Here is a 13,883-nt window from a genome sequence, read left to right as displayed (position 1 = left end):
GAAAAGTTCTTGAAGAGAAAGTTACATTGTAAGGCTGGTATTGACTTACATCATTTAAATAAATTTACCTTCTCTGGTGATAGGCATAAAATGAAAGATTTTGGGTTTGTTTTTTGAAAGAAGGCAATCATAATGCATCTTTAAATATCAATTCTGATTGTCTGCTGCCCGATCTCTCCAGCTTATCTAACGACATTTCACTACAGGATTAATCATCAGTGCAAAACTTCTTACCTACACCAACATAAATAGTCACAGTATCAAGTTTACAATCCACCACTACCTTGCAGTTCTTGTCATCCTTGTATCATCTACTGTCCATCTAGCACCTGGGTAACTTACCGTGATTAAACATGACCTGATCTAGCCCACATTTGGATCAGACAAGGCCTCCACAGGGAAAAAGGATTATTTTAACAGGATGGGCAAACGTTCACAAAAGTCGTGCTAGTGAGTCCAATTAATAGATCCAGTTGCAGATTTCCTCGCTACCTATTAATATGAAGCATTGTTTCTCGTACAGCAGATGCCATGGGCTGCTGCAAGAGACTGATGCCAGAAGATCATCACTACAAACTCCCTGAGTAACAGCACCTGGAGTGGTGCAGGTATTTAAGCTAAATCAGAATAGAGCAGAAGAGGAATTATGTATGAGCCATTACTGTTCCAGCACCAGAAAGAGGCCGTCTTGCTATTCACCCTCTTTTTATTTTATGTTTGACACAGCTGAATTTCCTAAGCACTCTTGTGGTTAACCTTCTTTACAAAGTGTAAATACTATTGCACTCCTATACAAACGAAATACAGCTGTATGTTATATACACACACCTTGACAGTAAGTTCTTTAAAGAACAGTGCAACATGAAATTACAGAGTCAACACCCACAGAACACCTGTTTAGCTGCAGGCCAGGAAGTCTCTGCTGAAAAAGGCAATCTGTTAAGGTAAAATGCTTTAACTGAACTCATAACATTTGAATGGGATAATCAGAACTGTGTGACATGCTCTCATACTACTTACTAGCCATATTCTGGTTTATAAACTGTAATTGCTGCATTTCACTGAAGCCATCCAATATAGAATGGAATTGCTTGAATATATCTCACTGGCACAAAGAAGCAGCCTTGCTGGATGACACATTATCAGCTCAGAATTTTCACACATGGAATAGAGTTCAGAGTAAAATGAAGACACAAGTGAGATCACACGAGATTTTGGCAAATATTTTTATGTTAACTTTTTTGGTTTATGGCCTGTTATGGCTTTTTTGGTTTCTTTAGGAAATTCCTGCACAGTGAAAGGAATGAAGAATTCCAGAAGAGAGTTGACCTCCTTCAGTTCCAGACTGTATTCTGCTGCTATTTTCTCTGCAGTCCATATTTGAGGTTGAAATTTATGATTATTAAGAAATGTCAGAGCCTCCACAATCGAAATTTTGCCTTTTGGAACTTTCTTAACATCTAGACCTTCCAAGTGGCCTAATTTTGTAAGTCTCTTTTCCTCCTGTTTACACGGAAGATGTTCACCACCTCCATCTTTTACCTGATTGAGGAAAGAAAACAAAAAGAGCTCAACAGCAGTTCTGTTTAGTATGCATACTGTAGCAGCTAAGCTGCTTTCCTAAATATGCCATTTCCTGTTAGTTTTCCCCAATTTTTTCTTTTTTTGTAAAAAAGCTCAGCCAGCCTTGCTTCTTCCACAGCCATTCTACATACAATGTCAACTCCTAACCAAATGCTGAAAAGCTCCTATCCATTGCACTCCAAGCATTGTATAGGTTTGGCAGCCCTTCATACAAGGCAAACTACAGATTCCGGTACTCAAATGTGAATGCAGATAATATTTGGTAATGATTCATTGGAAGGGACAAAAAAATCATACAACAAATTGGTATGCTTCTGATATCACTGGAAAACTTTCTCATGTTGTCTCTCGCCCTTTCCTTTCATTTTCAAATTTTAGTTTTGCTACCAAGAGACTCCCTCTTTTGTTCTGTATAGAGAACAAGTTTTCCTGCTATTTTGCAGCATCATATGGAGTTTAATTCCTATGACTACAGCAACATGTGGACACCCACAAAGTCTCTTCTCCAAGGTCCCTTCATATTTCCAACTAATTTCCAAACTGTATTTCCTTCAATTAAGATTTAACCAGTGAATGACACTGAAAAAAAAAGACATAATTAAACCTTTCTTAAATTTAGACGTAACTTACACAGTAATCAGAGCCCACAGACACTCTGTATTAACTCACATGCTGAGAAAACTGTTGTGGATGCCACAGCACCTGTGTGGCTATTTCTGAACTACAAGGAATGTCTGGTTTGTACTCCATGTCTTCCTTCTACTTTGTGCTAAAATTGTGCTTGGATAAAAAACAATTTTTCAACTCTTAATTGGAGCATCTGTCTCTGGGAACCTGCCACTTCAGGACTCCCGAGCTGGTGCTTTTCCACTTGCCAGAGGCAGACATACCAAACATACACAGAGGTGTGCACACATCATGTACACAATGCACAAAGTCATCAGGATAACATCAGGAATGGAAGAAAGCTTTTGTATTGTTTTGCTCAAAAGTCTGTGATTTCAATTGTGTTCTACCAACTTCAAGCAGACACACCACAAGGGCAAGTCTTATGTGGCAGCAACCTCAGAGCAGGCATGGAATCACGCAAAGATTTGTTCCAGTTTTGTCTTTTTCTCATATCTCTCTTGACAGGGTTACAAATTAATACTGAAAGATATTGAAATTAGACCTTCAGCACTTCAAGATTAGAGCCCTAACCTCTGTGATGGGAATTAAGGATAGAAATTACTTGAAAATTTCAGGGAGACACTGAAGAAATGTATTTGCATTTCAAATATTTTTAGACTTGAATACCATGTAAGTGGCAAATTAGAGAGACTTAGATATTTTGCTAGATGACTATAAAAATTTTAATGCTGAATAAAGCAGCTGGAATAAAGTGGTCCAGTAATGCAACAGGTAGAACACACAAGCACAATATGATGGAAAAGGGACGACTGAACCCCAGTCTGCATTTTACGAAGGAGTATGCTTTGCCTTCCAAGTAAAAGATTGTAGCCACTGGCAATAAGGAAATGATGACCACACAAGCCATAAGATTATGTAGGAAAAAACCTAAGGCACTTCATGAGCTGGATTTAAAAAACATTAACATCAGTAATTGAAGACTCCATAAAGATGTAAACATTTTTCTCCTCTACCACATCCCTGCTCCCCCAGCAGGTCCAGTCTCTTCTAACTCCACAAATGACCTCTGGCAAACTCTTTATCTTTGCAAAAGGCTGGACAACTATCCTGCCTCACAGGAAGCAGAAATGGGAATTTAGGTGAAAACCAACATAAGAGCAATGCAATGTTAAAAAGGAAGACTCTGTCAGCATTTACAAGCTTGTATAATCACAATCTGTCACGTTCAAAATCCAGGGTCAGACACAGTCAGTACTATTGATGTATAGAAGAGTAATAAAAACACCACTTTTATCTACTGAAAAAAGGTAGCTTTTATGCACTAAGAGCATTGTTACTGACACAGACTTTGTGCTGAGTTTTAAGACCACTGATGCTGGTGTGATCTGTATAGAGAAACACACTCACCTGCACTGGTGGATCTCTGGACTCAACATAAACATCTTTTAGCAGGGTGAGGAACCTATCATCTTTTCTGAAAACTTCTTCTTTTATCTCTGGGCTGTCTAAAGGCAGTGACAAAAAGGCAAGATCTCAGTTAACTGTTTACTTTTTGTTAGCTCTGCCAACTCATCGCTTCCCCAGAGGCACGGCGCGACTCCCGCAGATGCACATGCCTTCTTGCGAAGGTGTCATTCTTCCCACAGCTCTGACCTTAACACCACTTCTTCCCACGGTGGGGCTGGGCCGGTCACCTGTCACAGCCCCGCGGGAAGCACACGCTTGTGGCAGCTCCGTACTGCTGTGCAGCACTGCCTCAGCAGCCTCTCCCTGCCGCCACCACCCCTACTGCCCCGGGAACCACCGACTCCACCGACTGTCCCAGCACGCACCCCCTCGCCCGCCCCACCTGCTGTCCCCATCAACCACCTCCACCGACCGCCCCAGCAACAGCTTCCGTCAATCGCTCCGTCAGCTGGCCCCGGGAGCCGCTCCAGCGACCGCCCTCGTCACCCACCGCCAGCACACCACCTCCACCAGCCTCCCTCCCGCTGCTGCCCGCGGTGGTCGCCGCAGCCCCCGGGAACCGTCCCACAGCCGCCTCATCGCCGCCGCGGCTCCCGGCATGCCCCGCGCGCCCAGCCCCGCTCTCAATGTCACCGGCGCCGCGCCGGGAGCTGCCGCGGCCTCGCCGCCGCCCCGGGCCCCGCAGCCCGCAGCCGGCCTGCCCCGCTTCTCCTCCACCTGCGCCGCGGCTCCGCGCCGGGCCCACGGAGGCCGCCGCCACCGCCGGGGCAGCCCCGCGGGCGGGCGGGCGAGGCTGGCACTCACCGGCCAGGGCGTCCAGGCGGGCGGTGGGGTGCCGCGGGGCGGGCGTGGGCTTCTCCTTGCTGATCTCGCGGCGGGCCCGGTTCTCCACGTTAAAATTGCGGAACGCGCGGGTCACCCGCCCGCCCATCGCCGCCGCCGGCCGCGCCTGCGCACGGGGCAGCCCGCGGCCCGGGCTGATGCGCCGCGCTCGCGAGTGCACCGGAAGGAAATAAACCGAGTGCTGCAGCAAGCAAACAAACAAACGAGCGAACGAGAACTACAGAGAAGGCGGTTCGCTTTTCACTTCGAGGCGCCCCGGCGGTGCTTTCTCCTCGCCCTCGGCGCTGCCTCGGCCGGCGGTTCGGGGTGGCTTTTCTAAACGCGGGTGTGACCGGAGCCCCCGGTCGGGCGGGTCCGGTCAGGAGTGCTCTCAAAGCCGCGGGCTGGCCCACAGTTTCCTTTGCAGCCGTGGCGGCTGTCGCATGAGCCCCGGACACGTCCTGTGGTGGCTGTCGCTGCTTCTATATCGGCGGGGATAGGCTCGGTGGGGCAGCGCAGTGCTGCGGCTCGGCGCGAAACTGCAGCGAGGGACAGCTCCCCAGTACTGCTGATCATTTGTAGGCTACACAGTGCTTGCAGGCTGCAGACCCTCTTTTCCAGCTCAGCCAAATAACCTTTCTTCTGACTTTGTAAAAATTGGGAAAACTACTTGTGAGGAAATATTGAGAAGGGCTTGAGCCACCCGTGATAAGAAAGGTAAAATTGTAGACAGAATCAAACTTGTTGAGATGGAATCAGCAGTTCATAGATTGAAGAAGCAAAGTGTGAAAAGATACTCAATCCTCAGAGAAAGGGAGGCAGATAGAGCAAGAACTATTGGCCTGATGCAAAAAGAGATAAAGCCTGATAGTCGACTACTTTGTTCAACCACGACTGATAAGGTGTCTTACCAGCAGAGATTAATGACTCGTTAATTCCAGCTGCTGTGTGAATTAGCCAGTAGGAAATTCCGCTATTGGTTTTAAATTGTGAATATGCTCTTTGCACACTTAGTGCCTTCTGTGCTACTAGTTAGTGCATGGTAGTAGTAATTGCCTGAATGAAGTGACTTGGAATGGGAGTGTTAATGAAGGTCACAGAAAAGACCAGACTTCTTCTTGTGCTACTTTTTTTTTTTTTTTTTTTTTGGTGGGAAACACTTTTTTTTTTCTGCCCTTACATGTGTCTAGCTGTTCTTATTGTAAGCATGCAAATCTTGGTGTTTCAGAACTTGGTCTTCTACTAGTAGCAATGTTTAGTAATAACAACTAGGATGTGATAGTTATCAAGGCTATGGTGTGCTTTAATGCTGGATTAATGAATGACAGTGTTTACTTGGCTCCTCTCGAAGGAAGATTTAGAAAGACAGTGGAGACAAGGCAACATAAGCATGGTCTGTGCTGGATCTCTGCTGTCTTTCGGAATTAGGAAGGTGCAGTTTCTCCACTTGTTTATCTTAAAGACTCTCAGTCTGTAGGAGGATAGAAACATGTTTTTCTTCTCAGGTAATAAGCTTACTGACCCTGTCTTATTTTAGACATTGCATGTAAATGATACTAAGGAGACAAGTGATGCAGTGGTAATAGGAATGTGGAAGCTTTTACAATCTGCTGAAGTCAGACTGGTGACAAGTTTAATTAAATGACTGTAGTCAACTACTTGCTGACTAAACGTGTTCCTGAGTCCAGGATTTGATACTTTTGTAAGTGGTGAGTCTGTCTGGTGTGTTTATAATGGAAAAATCCACATGGATGCCTTTGGTGGTTGTAGACCTTTTGTAGGTATATTAGCACTTCTCTGAGACATACTCTTATTGATCTGTCTGAGGATCAGCCATTGTGCCAAATTTGGAAACAAATTTTCTCCTTCAAAAGCTAAGAACTTCCAGCTTCTGGGATCCAACTCAGCACAGAGCTTGTCTTCGTAAAGCTTGAATGTGATTAACACTGCTGTAATATTTACTGACAGCAAAATAAATTCACCAGAAGGCAGTCAGTTAAAAATAAAGAGTGATGTCATGCTCTGCCTGTCACTTCCTGCCACTGAGGATGGCACAAGGCTGTTCTTTTCATGTATAAAGAAGCATCAAAAGTACAAGATTTTTATTCTGAAGAATCTTTCTTAGACTGTAGTAAGCAGAAGAACTGAGATTGAAAAAGCTTTAATGACTTGGTATTTTACCAATGTGACCATGATGATATTAAATAGCAGTAATCAAGAGGTTGATTTTTTTTTCCATATAAAGCATCTAGAAGTGGGATGATTAAAAAAGGAATGTATGTTTATTCAGCTTAGATGGAGTTTCAAATGGGATGCATTTTTCTTGAACTAGGAGTCTGAATTTTTCCAGGGAATTTAAAAATAACAAAACAGCCTGTGAGAAGAACACAAAGTATCCAGCTGAGTTCATGTACACCAGCAGCCTGTTCTCAACACTGGACAGCACCAAACACATCAGAGAAAAATACTGTAACTCGCATAATACATACGTGCTGTAGGCTGCCACACCAGATGTCCTTTTAATCCTTTCATATCTCTTAAGAGAAACTTCTAAAGCTACTATGCACCTGGAATATAAAAGGTACATTTGTGACCGTTCTTTCAACCTTATTGGTTTTTCATCCCAGTTTTGATTATATGTTGTGTGTATTTTTTCTTTTTCAACTTGTGCTGTAGCTGAGTGGAAAATCAGAAATTAATTTTGGTAGGTAACTAGCATCAAAAGTCTGATTGACCTACTGAAAATTCCCTTTAGAGAAGGGACAATAGGAATGTCCGTTGTTAGCTTGTGTTACTGTGTGGTACTACTAACGTTTTTTGCTGTCTTTTACTTCTCAGAAGATCAGGGATCAGAATATGAGTCCGGATAGGCAGGTAATCCCAGTGAAATAAGCCTTTTTTTTGGTAATAGGGGCCCAACTTGAGAATTTTTGAGAGGAGGCAGGCGAGCTTTGTGATTTGTGGTCTGGGAATGGCACAGAAGTCAGCCAGAGAGGAAAATTGGGAATGCCCTTATACAGCAGCAGCACAGGTTTATACTTGACTCTGTCTGCTTTTTCTACTGCTGACACTGTTTTCCACTTCTCGTGTTTTTGTTGCTCTTTGTTCATAATTGATGTCAGTCTAAATGGATACTTGAGCAAATTCATGGATCATTAGGATTCAGGGAATTGAGTCCTCTATCGTGATTACTGGTTTACCAGTAAACACAATGAGAGCATTGATCCTTTTTGTTTCTTATCTCATCAGTGTTAGGCAGAACCAGAGAACATAGCATTAGCAAGAATTGATAATGGGCCAAGCAAAAATTAGAAGTCCTGCGACTTTGTGAAGATGAGCTCAAGAGATGGCCTTACTGACGGATCAGTCTTGTCTTTCAGTGATTTTTCGGTTGTTCTGTTACTTAAATCAGTTTGTTTCTCTATTGTTGGCTTCAACTGATCCATCTTTTACTGGCTTCTGAAGTATCTACAAATGCATTGAAGGATTTTGCTTGATTCCAGTCTGTAATCAGAGTGTTCCAGAACACTTGCATATTTTCAAGGCTAGGTGGCTGCAGTGCTTTATTTAAAGGAGTTTTTGGCAAGTCCTTATGTGGATGAAGTTTATGGCAAGTGCAGCAAGCTTGGTGTTAAAGGCTCACACACTAGCTGAGACAGATCACTAGCTCCTTGTCAGAAAATACTAATTTCGAAGACATTGCATTTAAATTCTCCCAGTTGACTGTGGCTTGATATACCTGACAGCATCTTCCATATTTTTTGTGTCTTTTTGTTGTATCCTAATTAGCAGGTTACTTTGGCTTGGAAATGCATAGTAGGAACCAGCATATTTATGAATGAGGCAGCCTGGTAGTGTAATTAATTAATTTCAGCAGTTACACATACCTTTTTACTTTGTTTTTGCTCACAGGATTCAGTACCCCATGCTCTCTTCTCTCTAGTGGCAATACTAGTTGAGACAACTGGCAGCCTTATTACTTCTTGTAACCCTGGCTTCTGTTCATCCCTCTTGCCAGAGTGAGGGTGTAGGAACACCTCCAGAACAAACAGCATTGCATTGATGGTCTGTTTTAAGAAACTTTTCTGAGCTGTATCAATCACTGATGGTTTGACTGGTGCCCCAGAAAGCTACTGGAAACACCAGAGGAAAAACAAAAGGCGTGTGACAGGAGGAGTGTGAATACCTTGAACTGTTATTGCTGCCGGGTTGGTTTGTGAGAGTTTGCACTTTGCTCCCAGATTGTTTCCCTCCAGCAGTGACAGAACAACTGTACTAGCTCAAATGAGGAGGAGGTGAACCAGCAGTGAGAAGAAAGTGGATGATATGGAGAGGTGGCTGGCTCATCTTGGGCTGGCTTTGCTGGTGCTCCAACATCACCCAAGACAAACACCACCCTTTGAACTGACTAGAGGCAGTAACAGTAGCCATGATTTTACTGCACTGCCATTGCAGTAGCTATCTGATGGTCCAGAAGGTAGTTGGTGAATGGATTCAGAATATTAGCTATCTGCTAGAGTTTCTTTCATGAAATAGAACACATAAAAAATAACAAATATAGGTAACCTATATGTGCTGGCAAGATGCTCTTCTACAATAATATAATATTTTTGCATCCCAGAAGGATATTTCTATTCTCTCTATATGGTTTTAATTTATGATGATGCATAAATATTTATACAGGTGTAATGCATTTTGTATAAATAACTTTATAATTTGGTTCCATTATCTGTGACTTGATGTATCAAGGGATTGAATCTCCATGCTTTTATAAGTAGTTGCAGAACCAGTCTTATTTATCTCCTTTACACTTTAATCACATCGTTCTGCAGTTTACAAATTGTGTACTTGTGTTACATGAAAAACTGAAGCCTGTTTTATTTACCTATGGGGAGCCAAATTATGTGCAGAATAGGAAAGCCAAAATGACCTCAGTGAACACTTCTAAAACCATTTTATATATATCTCAGTCTTAAAGAAGGCTTATATATAGATCTTAAGAAGCTGGAGAAGTTACAGTGTGGTTTAATAGCTCAGTGGCTTAATCAGAGTTATGCTGGGTAAGTAGCATTTGAGTCCACGTTCTATACCTGTATTTATCTAGATGCAGCAGCTAAAAATCTGCCTGGCACATGCAAAGGATTCTTTGCAAATATTTAAGGAATACCATACTGAGATTACACATCTTTCCTGGCTGCTTCCACAAGCCATTTCAAGTCCTCTAATTTCCAAAAAGCAAATGCATGTACACTAATGCTGGAAGAGGAGTCTATTAGGGGAAGCTATCAGACTGCAGAGCAAAGAAAATGTGACCACAGGGTTGTAACCTACAACCTTTAATTAAAAGCCTTGAAGTGAAGATGGATGTGCAATATTGTATAACCAAAATATAAACTGCAGAGCATGACTGGAGATATACATCAAATTCATTTAGCATTTACTCCAGAAAACAAATGAATATTCTAAGAGGTGCAGTCACCAGCAGAGTTACAATATTAAAGTCGTTCTGATTCAAACACAATTTTTTCTTAAATTTCTGGTTGAAGTAAATTTATTTTAAATTCTAAATAGCAACTGGTTAGGAACTGACCTTAAAACATATAAAACAGATAAAGTCCCATTGATTTAATTTATACAGAACATTTATACAGAACAGAATAAATAGGAATGAAAATAATGGGAAAGAGTCCAGAGCTCTAGCCAAAATCTGCATTTGAAATGAATCAAAAATTCTTAGATTTTGGAGTGTAATTCAGTGAGAGTCAGGAAAGAAATTCACAAGGGAAGATTCTTCATAACGCTGTTCTGGGTTTTGTTTGTTCTGTATCTTACTGTGAAATACCTTTGGAAGTCCATAGTAGAGACAGAGTTTCAGATAACGTGTATTCATATTGATGATCAGGGCAAAAAAGATTTATTATCTACTTGCTTCATTTACCATAAAATATTATGTTTTATTTGATTTAGCAATATACCAGTATGGATTATTGCTGCACAGTGTTGCAACAGAAATAATGTCCACTACAAAGGATTTGGTCTACACCTAATGCATGAATGTATGTCACAGAGGTGGATATAATTAAGACAAATAATGCTGCATTGTTTTAGTGAATTCTGCATTATTCCGAAATACTGTATGTACAATAATACAGAAAATTAATTACAATCTTCCTACAGATCTTCTGAGCATTTTCATTTGTATGTATCACCATTTACCGGGGTCATTACATATCCAAATTGTGCTGGTAGAGAATGCATTAAATAAACAAGAAAAGTTTCAATAATACCAACACGACTACCAGTATTAGAGTTCAAGTGGAAATAATTATTGAAGTTAGAAAGCCCTTTTGTGTGCCTCTTCTTCCCACAGCATCAAAAATCTAGGGGCAGCATGTGGGACACAGATGTATTTTGAACAGTTACATTTACTAATTATATAGAGAGATACAGTGGTTAAATATGCAAGTGTCAGGTTGCTCTGGGGGGGCTACTAAAATAGACCATTAAAGAGGTCCCCAAATATTTAAAGTACTACCTCTATGTACTAAAAGTTCATTTTTAGGTTGTATAATAAGGACATGATTAAACTTCAAAGCTGCAGCATTTTAATGTAGGCTTACTGAGACTCCTTGAAGGCAGAGCTCTTTCTTTATGTAAGGTGTCTTTGGGATCATGATGAAGCTACTACAATTTCCTATATACATAATAAAATACAAAACCAGTGTTCTCAAGCATTAATTCAGGAACTCTGTAGGGACTATTGTACTTTTTGGGGCTAGAAAATGCTGAAAATGGTCAGGTTTTCTGTAGCTCATAAACAGTTTGTCAGGATGACTCATGTTCTTCTAATATGAATTAAGGAATTTAATTCTTCGCAGGATATGAATGGTAACAAATGATGAATTTCAGATGCACAAAATTGGTAGAAGTTAGTTACAAAAATCCCTCTGAGCACCTTTCTGTGGGACTAGGTCTCAGCATCTAACAGCTGGCAGGAGATGAGGTTCCCTGCTGTAACTACAAGTAGCAGGTCTCAGCCTGCGGATGAGAGACTTTAAATAATTCAGTACACTGAGTTACTCCAGAGGAAATGTCTGTTGATGGCCTGTCTGAATTATGGCAGCCAAGCCTCTCTTGTCAGAAGTACTGCCAGACTCTCGTCAATGGATTGTGACATGGGCCAGTTTCATCCTGGTGTAAAATCACTTGTCAGACTGTAGAAATGATCCCTGCAGGGCATCTCTCTTTGCAGCATAGGGAAATTCACCTCTCACCCCAAGAACAACTGAGATTTTTAGATTTCTGCAAGTTGCTCCTGCAGTCTCACCTTTTGTTCAGACATCAGAGGGAACATGCTAAGTTATTTGTTCTTGTTTAATACTTTAACCTGTTTGGAAAATGTGGATCATCTTGGAGTGGTTAATTGCTACAACGAGGTGTTTTCTTTTTCTTCTGAGACTGCTGTGGATGTACTATACTCTGTCTTTGAGCATGGGGTCAAGAAGCAGAACTACAGACTCTTCACATGGGAGAGAGAACATCAATTTCAGAATCTGTTCTCTTCAAGTGCTGAAGTGCACATACCAATGATCTCCACTAACAGATGCAGCATCCTCTGCATGGATATTCTCATAAAATGAACTTCTTACAGTTCAGACTGTTGCACCTCTCAGTAACAAAGCAAGATAATTTTTTGTTTTTTTAATGAATAGATGATGTTGACTACTGCATTTTGTTCTTTCTATTTCGTGCATGTATTTCAGGTTCTTTCACAATATGCTAAGACAGGTTAGAAAATGGTGTGGAAAGTAGCACCGCAATTTTTAAAACAGCAGTTACACTTTTTGCTAAAATTAAATATTTTTTTCAGATGTTTTGTCTTTCTGACAAAACATAAATAAGCATAAATAAGGTGTGGGGTTTTTTTGTATTGCAATGTATAAATTGAAAATGGAGAATAAAAGGCTAAAGTATAGACAAAAATGTGTAAGTAAAAGCTATTACAAAAATTTATGAAAAATTATGCCAGTGTGTTCCAGTTTCCTAATAACAGGGAAAATCTGAAAGGTTTAAATGTTAAATGTTTTTACAACTTAGCATTTTATTAATGCATTATGTGTGTTTGCCAGAGGTGATCAGACATATGTTTCCTTTATTGCCCCTGTAGACTGGGAATTGGCAACAATATTTGCTTCAGTGCTAAAATTTTATCTGGTGTTTCTGATTTTGCAGGTTGTTCCCAGTGGTCGAAACAGAAGATGGTTTCAGTGACTCTTCCAAAGGCATCTTGCTCATTTGAGTTCTTTCCCTTTCAGACTGTATACATAAACCTTTTTTTTTGTCTGGGTGCAGCAGGCAACAGGAGATAGTTTCCATGCTCAGTGTCAGGCCCCCACCAGGCAATATTCCCCACACATGTCCACAAACACACAATTGTATGCTATTGTTGCATTTGTGGACAGGAGGGGCTGTTGTCATCTATTGCCTTTGCTGTCACAAGCCTAATGTTTCATTTCCTAACTTCCCAACCTGTCTCCCTCCATGGCTGCTTTTTGTCTCTCCATCTCAGATGTACAGAGTGACCTCCCCAGACAACTCCCAACCCTCCTGATTTCAGATCAGATTTTTCAACTTCCACTCCAGGTCTCTCATTCTGGTGAATGATTTGAACAGTGACTTCAGTTGTTTCGGGTAAAATAAATTTTAATAATAAAGAGTATCTGACTGTAGCTGGAATGGAAATAGGCTATCATTCCTACTAACCTTAAACAGGATTTAGACTTTTTCATAAATCAGAGGTACATCTTTTGAAAGTTAGTTGCAATCTGCCTTTTAGTGTCTCCTGCACCATTATGACTTTCTGTTATATGAGCAGGCAGACAAATGCCTGGATCCCAGAATGGAATCCATCATCCTGAAATTACTTTCAAATATCTTTTTTGTGTGCTTACCAGAAGCAATTTAGGCTGCATTCTAGTAGTGCTTTATCTCTACAGAAGAATCCTTCTTCTGCCAGTAGCCACCCCTCAGCCCCCTTGGTAAGAAGGGCTCCTCTGCCTGCATGAGCTGGTAAGCCAGCTCAACCTACTGCCTGTGCAGAAAACCATTCACTTTCTTTTCTTTCATTCTATATTTTTTCAGATACCCCTTGTTTTAAGAGGGTGAACAAGAAGCATAGCACATATGTCTTCCTCAAGTACAATCATAATCCAGAAAGTGGCTGAGGGGTTTCAAGACTTTGGTATCTAAAGCAGGGATTTTATCTTTCCTGATTTGTCAATTACAAGAAGAGGACTTCTAACTGATGTACTAAGGATCTTCCTCTTGGTCTTTGTCCTGCTCTTTTGTCAAATGTTTGGTTTGTTGTTGTGTGGCTGGTT

General features: G+C 41.2%; 2 protein-coding genes across 2 annotated transcripts in view; one reads left to right on the top strand and one right to left on the bottom strand.

Annotated features, from left to right (window-relative positions):
- Positions 1 to 688: 688 nt before the first annotated feature.
- Positions 689 to 4,655, bottom strand: NDUFAF4 (NADH:ubiquinone oxidoreductase complex assembly factor 4). Its single transcript, XM_085056307.1, has 3 exons — positions 4,486 to 4,655; positions 3,622 to 3,719; positions 689 to 1,542 (listed from the first exon to the last, which is right to left on the bottom strand). Exons 1-3 carry the CDS (start codon positions 4,610 to 4,612, stop codon positions 1,228 to 1,230), a joined length of 540 nt encoding a protein of 179 aa, XP_084912433.1. The 5' UTR covers positions 4,613 to 4,655; the 3' UTR covers positions 689 to 1,227.
- Positions 4,656 to 4,740: 85 nt separating this feature from the next.
- KLHL32 (kelch like family member 32) overlaps positions 4,741 to 13,883 on the top strand; it is a 144,092-nt gene continuing 134,949 nt past the window's right edge. The window contains exon 1 of the mRNA XM_085056302.1: positions 4,741 to 5,220. The gene's annotated coding sequence lies outside the window, so the exon portion shown is untranslated. The remainder of the gene's footprint in view (positions 5,221 to 13,883) is intronic.

The sequence above is a fragment of the Lichenostomus cassidix genome, chromosome 3, assembly GCF_008360975.1.
Source record: "Lichenostomus cassidix isolate B80296 chromosome 3, HeHo_3.0, whole genome shotgun sequence".
Taxonomy (NCBI): Eukaryota; Metazoa; Chordata; class Aves; order Passeriformes; family Meliphagidae; genus Lichenostomus; species Lichenostomus cassidix.
This window is presented reverse-complemented; position numbering and strand designations above follow the sequence as displayed.